Below are 15,400 nucleotides of genomic sequence, written 5' to 3'. Positions count from 1 at the left end.
TGGGCCCTGACGAAGGCGGTCGTCCTGAAGAGGCAGTGGCCACGGCTCGTCTATTAACAGATTCTGTAGCTGGGAGTACCACGCTCGTCTGGGCCAGTCTGGTGCTATCAGAAGCACCTTGATCCCTACCCGCTTGACTCTTTGAAGCAGGCGTGGAATGAGCGGAAACGGAGGGAATAGGTAAATGTAATGAAACTTCCACGGAGCCGTCAGTGCGTCCACTGCAGCTGCCCGTGGATCCCTTGTTCTGGAGTAGTAAACTGGTAGTAGGTGGTTTAACCTTGACGCAATAAGGTCGGCTTGAGGACAGCCCCACCTCAGAGTTAGTTGCTGAAACACCTGAGGATTGAGTGACCATTCCCCTGGATGAACGTCCTGCCGACTGAGGTAGTCGGCCTCCCAGTTTTCTACTCCTGGGATGAAGATCGCAGAAATCGCTACTGCGAATTCCTCTGCCCAAAGCAGAATTCTGGTTACCTCCCTCATGGCGGCTCTGCTCTTTGTGCCGCCCTGCTTGTTTACATACGAAACTGCAGTGGCGTTGTCCGACTGGACTCTGATTGCCTGACCCTCAAGCAGCGGATGCGCCAGCTGGAGAGCATAAAATACCGCTCTCAACTCTAGGATATTTATGGGCAATCTAGCTTCCTGCTGCATCCAGTGCCCCTGAAAATGCTTTCCCAGAGTCACTGCTCCCCAGCCCCTCAGACTTGCGTCCGTGGTGAGGAGGGTCCAATCCCACACCGCAAACCTTTTCCCCGCCAGCAGGTGGGAAGGGTTCAGCCACCAAATGAGAGATGTTCGAGTCTGAGGCGCCAGGAGAACTCTCTGATGGAGAAAAAGGTGGGATCCTGACCACTGGGAGAGGAGATCCAATTGAAAAAGGACGGGCGTAAAATCTTGCATACTGAATCGTCTCGAAGGCCACCACCATCTTCCCCAGAAGGCGGATACAGAGATGCACAGACACTCGGCGATGTTGTAAGACCAGGCGCACCATATGCTGAACGGAGGCAGCCTTGTCTTGAGGCAGGAAAACTCTTTGCTGCACTGTGTCCAGTATCATGGAATAGTAAACGCTGTGTGGGGATCAGGGAGGACTTTTTCAAATTTAGTATACAACCGTGTTGCAGGAGGATGCTCTGAGTTAAGCGAATGTCCCTTAACAGCCGAGCTTCCGAAGAGGTATTTATCAATAGATCGTCTAAGTATGGAACAATGATGACCCCCTGACCATGCAGTAGGACCATCATTGCCACCATAACTTTTGTGAAGACTCTTGGAGTGACGAAAGTCCAAAAGGTAGGGCCTGGAATTGAAAATGTGACTCTAGGACCGCAAAACAAAGAAAGGCCTGATGGGGGGGCCAGATGGGGATGTGGAGATAAGCGTCCTTTATGTCGAAGGACACCAGAAACTCGTTCCTGTCGAGACCCGCTATAACGGATTGGAGAGATTCCATCTTGAATTTGAAAACTCAAAGATGAGGGTTTAAATCCTTGAGATTGAGTATGGGTCTCATGGAGCCGTCCTGCTTGGGCACCACAAACAGGCTGGAATAAAACCCTTGACCTCTCTGATGGGTCGGAACATTCACTATTACCTGGGACAATAACAGTTTTTGTATTGCCCCTAGAATTTCTCCTCGTTTTTCTGCAACCAGAGGTAAACCGGTTTTGAAAAAACGAGAATGAGGATGGGCCCTGAAGTCCAATTTCAGTCCGTGAATAATGATGTCCCTGACCCAGGCGTCCTGGCAAGACTGGATTCAAATGTCCTTGAAACGTAAAAGCCGCGCCCCAACCCTGGGATCCCCCAAATGAGAAGGAAGGACGTCATGCGGCAGGCTTGGCAGCTGCCTTGTCCTGCTGAGTATTGGAGGCGGCTGATGCTGAAGCTCTACCTCGGCCTCTGGAGAAGGCCGGACCTCCTCTGGAACGCCCCCTAAAACTTCCAGAGGCACGAAAGGAGGGAACTGCCAAAGATCTTCTAGTAGGAGGAGGAGCTGCAGATGGTAGGTAAGTGGATTTCCCACCTGTAGCTTGTGAGATCCACTTATCTAATTCCGATCTGAATAGTACCTCCCCAGTAAAGGGAAGGGCCTCAGAGCCCTTCTAGCAGATATAGCTAATGCTGAAGATCTGGCGGATAGATTACAAATGTCCTTAGACGCTTCTCCGCGGAAAGTAGCCGACTCTGCGGTCTGAATTAAGTCGTCAGATTGTGTACCTGTCTTAATCCCCTCAGCCAGCTGCAGCACCCAGGCTTCAACGGCCTTATTCACCCAACAACTGACTAGTGCTGGACGCATCAAAACCCCTGCAACTGTATACAAGGATTTTAATGTGTGTTCCATCTTCCTATCCGAGGTTTCCTTTAGGAAAACCGCGCCAGACACCGGAAGCACCGTTTTCTTGGAAGGACGGGCTACTGACGGGTCCACTGCTGGAGGAGTTTCACATAATCTCCTACTGTCAGGTGGGAAAGGGTAATAAGACAGATATTTCCTAGAAATTTGAAGTTTTGTGTCTGGGTGTTTCCATGCGGAAAAAAGAATCTCATCCAGCTCTTCTGATGCCGGAAAGGTAACAGACTGTTTAAATCATTTACCAAAAATCGATGGTTTTTCAGTAACCTCTAAATCCTCTACATGTAACACCTGGCGTACTGCTGTAATTAAAGCATCCGCGCCCTGAGATGCAGGTTCGGGGTCCTCAGGAATGTGAGTTTCCTCTTCCTGAACCTTGCCCGTGTCCTGCAACTCCTCATCTGACTGTAAGGGATTATGAATCAATCTCCTACTAAGGACCTGAGCAGGAGAAGAAGCAGCAGCAGGTGGGGCCTGGGACATTGCTTTTGTAAGTCCCTCCACAGATCTGGCCAGAGAGCGAGCCCAATCTGGTTCAGCTGCTGTTTGTCTCAGCCTCTCCCTGTCCTTACGAGCCGATTCCAGCTCTGATGACAGATTTGATATAACTGCAGTCAATTGTTCAGACCACCTAGGCTGGACTACAAGATCAGTATCCTGAGGTAAAGACACACATTTATCACACAGTAAGGAAGCATTAGATTGTCCCTGTGTGAATTTTTCACCACAAGTCTTAGACTTCTGTGCTGCTTTAGACCCCTTGGTAGACATGTCTATAGTACAGACACCACACACACAGAGAAAGGACAGTAATGCATTATACAATCGCACCACACAGAGACCTGAAAGGGGCACAGAGGGAGATAAACTATAATGTTTGCAGCGCTAACAGAATAGTGCCGATAACAAGAATAACAAATGCAAGTGCTGATACACAGAGTACTAGCCTGACTCCTACACAGCTCTCTCTCCACCCTGTAGTGCGTGTGCCTTGTGCTTAAAATGGCCACCAGCGTCCTTCTGGAAGCACTGAGGCTGCTGGGAGGCAGGAGCAGAAGTGAAACTTAGGCTCCCCCCCCCCGCACGCTATGGCGCTCTCAGCGCTAGCGGAGCGCACTGTGAATGCCCGCCTAAATACATGTCCTGGCTCCTCTGCTAACCAGGGAGCCAGGAAACACTAACCTTAGCCCTGCCTGTGCTGCCGGCAGCGGGCATATGCTACTGGGTCCCGCGGCGTGCACTGCATGCAGCGAGTCTTTGGGAACCCTAGAGACTGAGGTCTCTGTAGCAGGAGACCTCAGCGCAAACCGCATGCAGCAGCGGTGAGGATCTCCCCGGCAGTTCCCTCGTCGCAGACAGGCAGGGGCAGTAGGCTGCCTGTCTGTCCTCAATGCTTGAGTATTTTTCCGGAGCCCTGAGGAGGCTTACGTCCAGCTCCCAGGGCACATTTTTTAGACTGACCAGGGGGGGGGTTTGGGGGGGGAGGGGCTAGCTACCAGTAGTTTTTTTTATTTAAAGGTGCCAGCTCCCGGTTAACACACTCCTATACCCCATTGTACTGAGGCTCCAGTGTCCCCTGGTGGATGAAGGAGAAATACATTGGAAAGCTTTATTACTGCAGATTGCAGATGTGCTGGTGTCAGACATGTAGTATTCTCAGGTCTCTCCTTACATAGACTTGTGTGAGAAAATCTGATTACCTAATACTAACACCACTGGCACTCTTTAGCAATCTTATATATAAAACTCATTGTTCGGTTTGTCTGTCCGGTTATGCATGCGAACACCCCTGCACCGATTGGGATGAAACAAACGTGAGGTGGGCCAGTTGGATCCTGGCCCGGTTTTAGGGTCGGACCTCCTGTTGGTGTACGCCGAGCAGATCTTTGACCCGGGGAGCCTGTTCTGAGCCTTCCACTGGATGGATTTGGACGAAAACTTCAGAGTGGTAACATTGGATCCCAGAAGACATACTAGGGGTTTGAGGTCCCGAAGGTGTACACTGGGTAGAACTTTGCCCTGGGGACGGGGGGTACACTAGGCAGAACTTTGCCCCGGGGAGCCTGTTCTAGGCCTTCCACTGGATGGATATGAATAAAAACTTCAGGAGGGGTGGCAATTGGTCTGGGATGCCTAACGGAGTGGTTGTAGTCCCGTTCGGACCTCACGGCAGAGTGCGCCGGGCAGAACGGTGACCCAGGGAGCCTGTTCTGGGCCTTCCCCTGGATGGATCGGGACATCACATAATAAAACTTAACTTGAAGATTTCAACCCGGGCGCTTCAGCTAGAGATTGTTTTAAAATTATGACTCACGCTAAGTATTGCTGATGTGGTTATGTCTGCCCGCAGAACTCTCTCATTACACAAAACATCCCATGACACTGATGTTTGCATGAACATAACCACAAAGAGTCCCACATCTGACTGTGGATATACTGAACACCAACCTTTTAACTTTAATTTATTGTGAAATTCCCTGTCGATTTCCTCTTTGTTGAACTGTGCGTTTGCACTCTCAAAGTCAAAGTCTTTCTCAAACTTCATGGGACCGTCTCGTCTAACGTTAAACCTCCCTCTGCCTCCTCGGTGTCCGCCGCGGCCTCTCCTCGGTGGGGGAGGAGCTAGTAGTGCTGCTGAAAGGGTTAAAAAAAAAAAAAAGAAGTTTCCAATTAGAAATGACGCGGATTCCAGAGGGTGACGAGCAATCTGACGGTGTGTTCCCTCTTCATACCGCCGGGTTTAAATAGAGACCAATCCTGCCATTATAAAGAGGGAGGCATATGACAGAATCAACACTTTTCATTTCCGGAGAATACACATTATGGGGAAGAAGGAAGGAGTTCTAGAGTTAGTGTTTAATAGACAGGAGCAGTGCATGTAACTGGGGATATCCCAGCAGGACTTTTTGAAGCGAAAACTCTGAATGACTCCATAACGGGAAGCAGTCGGGAAGCCGGCAGATGCAATGCCGACCGCCCGCTTCCCGACTGCTTAATCCCGGCAAGTGTTAAATGACAGGTGACGAAATCCCGACGCCTGTCATTTTACCTACGCCTGGAAACAGGCGCCCGGCATCCCGAGCAAGGGGATGCCAAACGCCGCAGCGGACAGCCACTAGGGGGGGGGTGTTAGGTTTAGGCTCCCGGGGGGGGGGGGGACTTAGGGTTAGGCACCCCCCCGGGGGGAGGTTAAGGATTATAGATTAGTTCTAGTTACCTCTCTAGACGATTGGGATTTCTTCCTGTGTCGGGCAGCCGCTGTCGGGATTTGAACAGCCGGCCATGCGGCCGGCGGTAAATCATTCTGGTTCCTCCGTACACGCCATGGAACTACAAGATCCAGGCCCCTCATTAAAGTACACAAATATCAGGTTTGTAGTTCTGTACCTCAAGAATTGTAGTATGATACGAAATATATGTAATTAGGATGTTAGTATTTATTAGGCACCACAAGGTGTACACAGCGCTGTACATGGGGTAGACCTAAAAATAATTTAAGTAAATACAAACAAATGATGCGTCAAGAGTGCAGTACAGCCACGAACAGGGAGTACAGGGTGAGGAAGGATAGGGCAACTCACCCTCAATGATCCTGTACCCAAATAGTTATCAGTCACTACACCTGTGTTAGGGCGAGACACCCTGAACACCACGCACACGCCCTCACCTGCTTGTCTCCTGCCCAGATCCTGTTTGTCGTTCCTGAGCAGGTCTATGTCTGGCCTCGGTGCTCTGTGCGTCTCAGCTGTAAAACAAACTGCGGGTGAGGTTTGCGTGACGTGCAGGCTGGCGGGTTTACGTAGACAAGAGGCGCTTCTCACCTTTCCTCTGCTCCTGACTCTCCAATGTCTTCTGGCTGGTGGATGGCAGCGATCTAGAAGTTACCGGACTTCTCTTGCCTACTGCGGCAGTCACAGGCGCCTGTACCGCTGGCGCAGTCTGAACACTCTGTTCGATTGTTGGGCTCTTCCGTAAGGGGTCCAACAGAGGACTTGAGCGCCCTGCAGGCAGAGAAGGAAACTCCTGTTACAATGTACTATTTACATTCATTAACAGCCATTATCCAGGCATCCCATCAGAATACATAGATATTGGTCTTGCTCTAATGACAGGTCCAGTAAAAATGTAATCGTGTCTATTATTCTCCCCCCCCCCACTAAACACACCATGCCCCCACTTGCGCTGTTTTGCTGGGCTGCATTGATGAAGTTCTCTCGGAGCAAAACTGTTACCCTACGGCAACTGAGAACCAGGTTGGAGTGCCCACTAATGTGTTACAATGAGACCCTAAGCAGGACTCCTGAGTGATCTTCCATACAACGGTATGAGCAGGGGAAAGGGGCAAATTTATGGTCAGAATTTACTGGTACCCCCCAATTGGCGATAGAGTTTCTTCTCATTTCATGAAATGTTTTTGAAGGCCACAGCAGGCGGCTATAAATAGTGGACGGAACAAATATTCATTAGGCTGAAACATGGAATGTTTTATTCTAGGAATAATTAACTCTCCCCGAGTACACGAGCTGTGCATGCCGCAACACTATCCTGCTGGAAAGAGCCGCAGAAAACGTCCTCAGTTAAACATCCAATTGAAAGTTACAGGGTCACAATAATCTTCCACATTTATGGTGTTCTCCAAGGATAACGAATACCGTATTAGGGGGCGGAATTCACTATTACTAAATAGAAAAAGGTTTCAGATCTCCGGTTAAATACACGACTTGACAGTAACTTTTGAATAACTAATTTTCAGAGCGCTCGTCTCTGGAGTAGAAGAACAGACCACAATGCCGCTTGGGGGAAGAGGACAGTAGTGGACGTTTATTTTCACCCCGAGGATGGGGAGCTTCCTTTCTGCCTGCAAACAGATTGGGGAAGCTCCCAGTTTTGCCTATGGCTGGCTCAGGGGATCAAAGAAATCCAAAATGGTCAGAATCAGCGAGTCAGGGATTTTTAACATGCATCATTTGCTGCCAAATAGCGGAATGGACCAGCCGGATGGGGGAATTGTGGTGCTGATGTATGGGCCACCCCTTAACCCACAGTCATCAACTTAAAAAAGAAGCCTAAGGTTATCTATACTAACAAGAGCGCAAGAGTCAAAAGCATTTTAATTCTAAGGCCCCATAAACGGTGCTCATGTATTTTGGGCATCACTGAAAAATGGAAACTACCAAGAAGTACATGGCACTAAAGTCTGACAGACAGCAAGGTAATAATGGTGGAATCCCCAGGACCGGTGACGTCGCAGTGTGCCTGCGGTGACACTAGGTGGTGTTATTTAGCTGAAGGTCAGGCAGTTGGATTTTACCTTTGATGTTTGTGGCAGAGCAGAGGAGATACACCAGTACACTTGCTTTTTAACAGAACTTACACAGAAAACTAGGATAAGACTATGGGCCGTATTCAATTTGAGGCGAAAAGCCATTTTCACGTGTTTTGGGCGAAAACTTTTCGCCGATGACTTCATTTTCGCCTGTTTGGGTTTTACTCCGTATTCAATTTGGGAGGCTTTTCGTCTAGGCAGAAAGTCAATGCCATGTACTAGGTGAAAAAATTTTGCCCATCAATAGCAGGCGTAAAAAAGTGCAGAATTGGGGTTTTGGGGTACAACGTTGCGGGTACCCCCGTGAAGCCTTCAGACAGTCCCCCAAAGGTATAGTGTGTCAAAAATGTAAAAAAAAAAACCCACTGAAGGACACCCCAAAAATTACTTTGAATTTGGGGGCAAAAAAAAAAAAAAAAGCGTTGGAGGACAAAGTTAGAAAACTAGCGAACTTGACTCTGGGGGGGTCCCCAAGTATGCCCCAGGTGTTTTTTTCACAATTTTTCCAACTTAACTTCAGCAACTTTTAAATATGCTGACCCCCATTTTCAAGTACCGCAAATTTGCTGGGATAAGTTATTTTCTGGGAAAAACCCTCCTGAATACTATTCTGCACCACTTGTACAAAAACGCCGTTTAGCAGCTATTGAGCCCGTTTAAAAACACCAAATACCTTCAGCAAGCCAAATTGGGGGGGTACCATAGCTAACCCCATGTCAGAGCATCTTTTGGGGGGTGTCAGGCTGATTTCCACAGACCCGACAGTACTTTCCGCCTGCAAGTTTCGCCGGGTTCCGTTTTCGTGTACTTCCATATTGAATACGGGGTAAAGCGGGCACGGCCGCGATGCTTTTCCGCCTACAAAAGACGCAATGTAGGCGAAAAAGTGTTGCAGATCCACTCCAATTGAATACGGCTCTATGGGGGAAACGTATCATATCTTCTAAAGGGTATAGAGAGAGATTACCCATAGCAACCGAGCAGCTTCTACCTATCATTTTATAGAATGTACTTGATAAATGCTAGCTGGAAGCTGACCTGTTGCTATGGGTTACTCCTCCACTCTTTAGAAGGTGTGATAATTTCCCCCCTTAATGCATGTAATGATCATTCCCCATGTATTACATGAAACATAGATTTTTGATAGGGTCTAAATGAGGCTACAGAATGACCAAAATAAAGAGTCCTACCGACTCCGACAGCTCCAAACTGCTGAGGCACCAGGGGGCTGGCGTTAAACTGGTTGTACGACGGCATCCGGCTGAATGGAGCATAGGAGCTTACAGTCTGGAATGAAGACGATGCAGAAGACCCTAGAGAGGACTGGAGAGGAAACGTAGAATTATTAACAGTATATAACAAGCACATAGACATTTCACGTATCAGCCATTATACAGTTAAAGTTGTCCCAGTCACAGGTGAAAATCCAAATTACCCCAATTGCTCAGCCTACGTACTGTACAGAGGAACTGTGCTCTTTCTGTAGCAGAGTGAAATACTTTTATTCAACTATAATTATACAGCCGAGAGAGAAAGGAAAATAGAACAATGATTCCCTCTTATATTCCCCTAGTTAGTTTCATCACAAATGTAACTCTGCATTTAATCTGGAATAAGGACGTCTGCTCATTTATATGTAGCGTACTCATTTATTCTCTATTACAGAGCATGGGGTAATGGGACATCACAGTGAAATGAGGTGCAGCTCGTAGAACGTGTTTATATTGGAGGTTGGACAGTTAGAATATGGAGATCTCCATATGGACACAGTTTTCACTGGAGCTTCAGTTCTCAAGTGAAATCTCCAGTGTCTGACGCACAGAAGACCGGACACGCACCTGGACTATTGCAGGGTCTTGCGGTAAGGAGCACTGGGGTTTAGGGGGCTCGCACACAGTGAGATCCTTAATATCACTCCCCCGGAATATGATGTACTCGAACACTTCATCTCGGGGAGGAATAGGTCTGTCTGTTGGTCGATCCTCTGTTCCAAATGAACGAACTGGAAGGGACACAAAAAGGGTTATTGAAATATAGTGCCCTAAAGCAGCAGGGCACCAAAACATACTCCTGGCATTTCCCTATGGGGCTGAAAACACAATGCAGAACAAATACAAGCTCAATAGGAGGCGGAGTATTTACTGTACAAATACGTGGTGTCATAGTGGGGAATGTAACGCACCAGTCTGTAGGGACTACAGCTAGCAACGTACAATGGGTGCACCAATCAGCATCAGCGTCTCTTAAAATAATTTTGCGCAATATATATATATATATATATATATATATATATATATATATATATCCTTTACACACGTCTAGTGTCCTGTATAAATAAGTAAGAAGGAGGCTCTTGTATTATACTAAAACGGATGGCTCCTAGTAGTACATTATCAGAGCATGGTAACATATGCTCATAGGTAAAATCACCCTCAGTTATAAAAGCATCCAGAATAAAATGACCCCAAATATTAACAATCAAACGTACAGATTGTGGACCAATGAGAATTGCTGTCTCATGCATCTTCTATTCCAGATAATAGTTCACAGTTCCAACAATATAACACTTCATGTAAGGGAATGGGTATGAAATACCGCCAGCCGCATGGCCGGCGGTTCGATTCCCGTCAGCGGCAGCCCGACAGGAGCAGAGTGCGACGCAGCGGAAGCCCGACAGCGCTGGAAATCCCAATCGTGGATAGGCAAGTATCCACTAACCTAACCCTAACCCTCCCCTCCTTAGGGGTGCCTAACCCTAACCTCCCCCCCAAGTGCCTAACCCTAATCCTCCCTCAAAGTGCCTAACCCTAACCACCCCCTTCCCCGCTACCTAAACCTAAGTCCCCCGGGGGGGTGCCTAACCCTAAGTCCCCCGGGAGCCCTAAATCTAACCCCCCCCCCCCCCCCCCGCAGCTGTCCGCTCGCGGCGCCTGGCATCACTACGATCGTGATGCTAGGCGCCAGTCTCCCGGTGTCGGGGAAATGCGGGCGTCTACATCTAGACGCCCGGCATTTCACCCATGCCGGGATAAGACAGTCGGGAAGCCGGCTGCCGAGATATAGGCAGCCGGCTTCCCGATTGCTTCCCCATCTAAGGGAGAAGCCGCCTGCGCAGTAACAGAACGATGCGTTCTAGCGCCGGTATCACGGTATAAGCTAGAGAGCTGGATGTTCCTGCATGACCTATGATCTGATAGACACACAGCAGCCGTGACTTGCCGTACCCCGCGCGTCTGCAGTACAGGCAGTAACCCCAATATCGGCCTATAAATAGTGGTTAGTGACCGTAAGCGCTGTAGGAGTTCCCTGCCCGTGTAAAAGGATCGGTGTCACAGGTCTATCTATGACAACCATATAACTTACAGCAGGGAGTGCATTAGGCCTCCTAATACAAACACTTTTCTAATGAACACCGGCGTAATGGCCTAAGAAGATTAATAACACTGCACAACAATGGAAATGTTTCCGATGTGAAAATAGTTACCTCTAATTGCTGTCAGCATGCAAATAATGAATATGACATTTAAAATTCTCAGCTCTGAGTTCGGAGTTATAGCCCATTTATGACGATGTAGGGGTATTCCTAGTGATGTGAGCAGAATGGAGAGAATCTTACCAGCAATCTGCGTTCCGCGCAGAGGGGGCGGGGCCTAATGACCCAATTAAATGAATCCGTTATTTGTCCCCTTCCCTATTCAGATATATGCGATTCACGGGATTACCCCCACAAGATAACTGTGGTGCACTGAGTGACAAGCATAGGGAGCGTGACATCTCAGCAATGGAACAAAGATATCAGGGTAGGTGACAGTGACAAGAGATGCCCCAGGGGAGGAGTACAAGCGACAAGCAAAGAGAAAGCACCCCCATGAATAGGCCACTATATTACATAGTACTTTCCTATGCTGGCTGTATGTTTCCTGCGCTGTATGTTTCCTGCGCTGTATGTTTGTTTCGTTTTGTGTTCTTATTTGTGCTTTAATTCAAACAACTTATTTATTTTCTATCAAGAAAATATCAGATTTTAAAATAGCTATTCACTATGACTATATTACTAATGTACATACAGTATAGAGCAAGTTGTGTAGCTCAAAAAATAGAGCTAGTAAGAACATTCTGAAATCATTTTAGTTTTTCTTGACCTCAAATTAGTAATGCATGACTATTTTTAGAAAGGAAACAAATTAAAAGTACTAATTTTTTACAGTGTAATCAGTTGTGCATTATAAAGACATACGGTATATAAAGGGTGTCACTTTGCCTGCTGCGAACAGCAGTTACACAGCCTCTTCATGCACAAAAATAATGTGACTACTTTCTATTTAACAGTCTAATATATATATTTTCCTAAAAACAAAACAAACTATCACCTGTTTAAGTCACCCCCAATCCCAACCGCAGACGTACTTTACTTGCTTGTCCTCCATTGCAAACACACAAAATTACTAACAACTTTCCAAAATGTACTTTCCATGTATAAAACACAAAAGGAAAACAATCTATAGCCCCCCAACTTATGGGAATGATCTGTACTGCGGTCAGCTGCTGTGTCATATACTGTAGCTCCTACATTCCCAGTCATTTCACACATGTACATATGAAACACTAGTGACATGTAATCACTTGGCCCCTACTAGCCATTTAGATGCTTAAAGGTGCCCATCCACTAGCAGACATGAAAACGATAACGACATTGTGATCGAGCAGCCGTTTGTCAGTCTGTGATGTGCCTGCACTGAGCGAGCAGTCGTTCAGTGCAGGCTCATCAACCATCTGCAAACATGCTCAACCTGACGTTATCATCAGATTGACCAGCATGTTTGCACGATGGTCGTTTTAGACATTTTTGCAAACGATGAACGATTGTTATCGTTCAATTGCTCAACTTAATCGCCTCCCGACACTATTCAATTCAGTGCGCTGTGTGGTCGGAGAATGCCAGTTATCTCGCCTTAACAAGGGTGTTAAGGCGCAGTAACCTGCATTCTCTGACCAAAGTGCTGTTAGCGCCTCGCTATGCAAAAAACCAGCCGCGCATTCAGCACTTTGGTCGGATTTCTCTTCGCATCCCCAGGGGGGTGCGAGAAGAAATCCTTAGCGCGCCCAAACAGCGCGGTGTATTGAATAGCTTCGGGAGTCCCTCCCGTCGCTTTTCAATAGCGCGTTGAATTGAATCGCCCCCAATGTTAGCGGTGTTTTTTTCTCCTGCCCTATGGGATTGATGGGGGAGAAGTCTCTGCTTGATGCAAGGCAGATTTAGCACCTCTTATCTGGTTCATCCTCCCTATAGGCTTTGTAGTGTGTGTGATTTACTGCATTGGTTCATCTTACTCAGATAACGCCCACACGCAACAAGAATGTAAAATAATACCAGTCACAGCGTTGTGTCTCTGGTCACAGCATAATAAAAAAAAAAAAAAAAAAAACACATTTGGTTTAAACCAGGCAACCCCTGCATAGGGGTAATTCAATTGTTTTTGTGTACCCATAGCTCAGTTCACTTGGTAGCAACGGCCGGGTTCTCGCGCCCAAAATGCACTGGATCGGCTGCGTAAAGGGGCTTTTCCCTTGCAAAGTACCTATTAAGGTGTCCAAAAGCCAGGGGCGGAGGGGCGCTGCAATTATGGTGCCCATAAGCTTGATTTTGGGTGGAGTTCATCTCTGGTGTAAGCAGAAATCCGTGATGAGTGATGGGCGCCTAAAACAATTAAATAGCTCCAGGTCACTTCAGATGGGAGCTACGGGCATGAGAAACAATTGAATTTTCCCCAGAGGTACCAAAATAATCAGCTAGAAATGTCATCAATGTGTTCCAATGGGGTTTGTGGTTCCAATTTATTCTGCAGGTGTGTAATGGAACAATCGCTGCCATTTAAATACACCATAATTACCTATACACAAATATAATGCTTCAGGTTTCATCCCTTAAAGCAGGAGCATAAATCCAAGAATTCTGCAACACCTTCTAAAGCACACAAATATGAGATTAGGAATAACGTATGGGGTCTTCTGTTGAGGGCTGTGAATGGATTAAAGGATAGCTGTAGCGCAGAAAACCCACCACTCAGATAGAACCATAACATCCATTGCCAAATCATGGCTTACTGTACATCTCACATCTGTACATGCCCTTATTGTGCATTAGCAGATATATGGGCTGTGATCAGGCAGTTATACCTTACAGACGTGATGTCAGAACCGCTGAGGCGGGATATACCACTGATGTCATAACCATGGCTTCCTACAGTAGCAAGAGCACCTCGGGTGAAGTAGCACATAACTGAACCCAGCATTAAGCCTAGGTGCCAAATGTCAGGGCCTCAACCCAAAAACTGTAATTGAAGGGTACAGGCTGGTGTGCAATTCTTCAGGGTTACAGGGTAAAATGTTTAGTGGAGGCAGAAATCATTTTATCATGTACCATCAGGAACAGGCTGGTGTAGCCATCTGTGGGGGAGAGATTGAGTTAAGTGTTGGGCACAGGCTAGGGTAGTATAATATACAGGACACAGGCTGGCTCTAATAGCCTGGGGCAGATGGATTCCAAAGGCTTGCAAATGACTTGTTACAAGACCAAAGTACACAGACAGATTCAGTTGCTGTCTACTTGCTTTAATGTAAAGGAGAAAAAAAACAAAAAACTAATAAAAACTACTTCTATATGCCAGGACTGTACTACCAGGATAGGAACGCTAGGTAGTTTACACAGCTGTAAAAAGTGGACATGGCCTGATGTAAGCAGAATAATCATGATTGTTTGGTGATTATTACATTGAAATGTGAGAAATTAAAAAAAAAAAAAAATTCCATTTTTTTTAGGTTTAAGAAGTGGTTTATTATAGCTTTTATTTAGCTTTTTCTAATCTTAAAAATAGACCATTTCAATACCAAGATTTGTTTTATTTCTTAATTTGGCAGCACAAAAAATAAATAAATAAAACTAAATCGCTTTTCATAAAAGAAAACCTATTTGATGTGAACTCAGCCCAGACTTTAGATATGAAATATTAAGTAAATCAAATAAAACCAATAAAATGTAAGGTAACAAAACCTGACACTCATACTCTTGTGTTATACCCACATCCTCTGTGTACAACGGGGGTATTACGCAGCTTAATTCCGGCACTACCGGCCTTTATTAAAACAATATTAAATTGTGTATCGATTCCCCAGACACATGAGAAACCATTGTGCATTTTATCCCCACAGTGTACAACTATTAAATTATTCTCACGCACAAATATGCCTTATATTAGTACATAGCTGGGTACTTTATTTACACTGGTCACCACACAGTCAGTGTACTGTACAGGGGTGTGATAGGAATTGACGCCGGCCGCATGTTCAATTCCCGACAGCAGCAGCCAGGCAGGGGTGAAGATCCCGATCATCCAAAAAGGTAAGTATGCTAACCTAATTCTACCCCCTAACCCTACCTTAGGGGTGCCTAACCCCCCCCCCCCCCCCCCCCCCCAAGTGCCTAAACCTAACCCCCCCCCCTTCCCCGCAACCTAACCTTAAGTCTCCCGGAGGGGGTGCCTAACCCTAACCTTCCCCCAGGGGTGCTTAACCCTCCCGAGAGGGTAGGGTGCCTAATCCCAAGTCCCCCTCCAGGAAACCTATACTGTACCGCTCACATCCCCCAATGTGTGTATATTATACTGTACCGCTCACATCCCCCAATGTGTGTATATTATACTGTACCG

At 46.8% G+C, this 15,400-nt stretch overlaps 1 protein-coding gene across 1 annotated transcript in view; it reads right to left on the bottom strand.

Annotated features, from left to right (window-relative positions):
• Positions 1-15,400, bottom strand: part of LSM14A (LSM14A mRNA processing body assembly factor) — a 34,593-nt gene that overhangs the window by 7,718 nt on the left and 11,475 nt on the right. Inside the window, exons 2-6 of the mRNA XM_088451098.1 lie at positions 9,533-9,696; positions 8,885-9,017; positions 6,190-6,369; positions 6,036-6,113; positions 4,817-5,002 (exon numbers count right to left, since the gene is read on the bottom strand). Of these exons, the coding sequence (XP_088307224.1) occupies positions 4,817-5,002; positions 6,036-6,113; positions 6,190-6,369; positions 8,885-9,017; positions 9,533-9,696 (741 nt within the window). The remainder of the gene's footprint in view (positions 1-4,816; positions 5,003-6,035; positions 6,114-6,189; positions 6,370-8,884; positions 9,018-9,532; positions 9,697-15,400) is intronic.

This window comes from Taudactylus pleione, unplaced genomic scaffold (assembly GCF_031769625.1).
Source record: "Taudactylus pleione unplaced genomic scaffold, aTauple2 ptg000537l, whole genome shotgun sequence".
NCBI lineage: Eukaryota > Metazoa > Chordata > Amphibia > Anura > Myobatrachidae > Taudactylus > Taudactylus pleione.
Note: the sequence above shows the minus strand (reverse complement) of the source record. Positions and strands in the feature narration are given on the sequence as shown.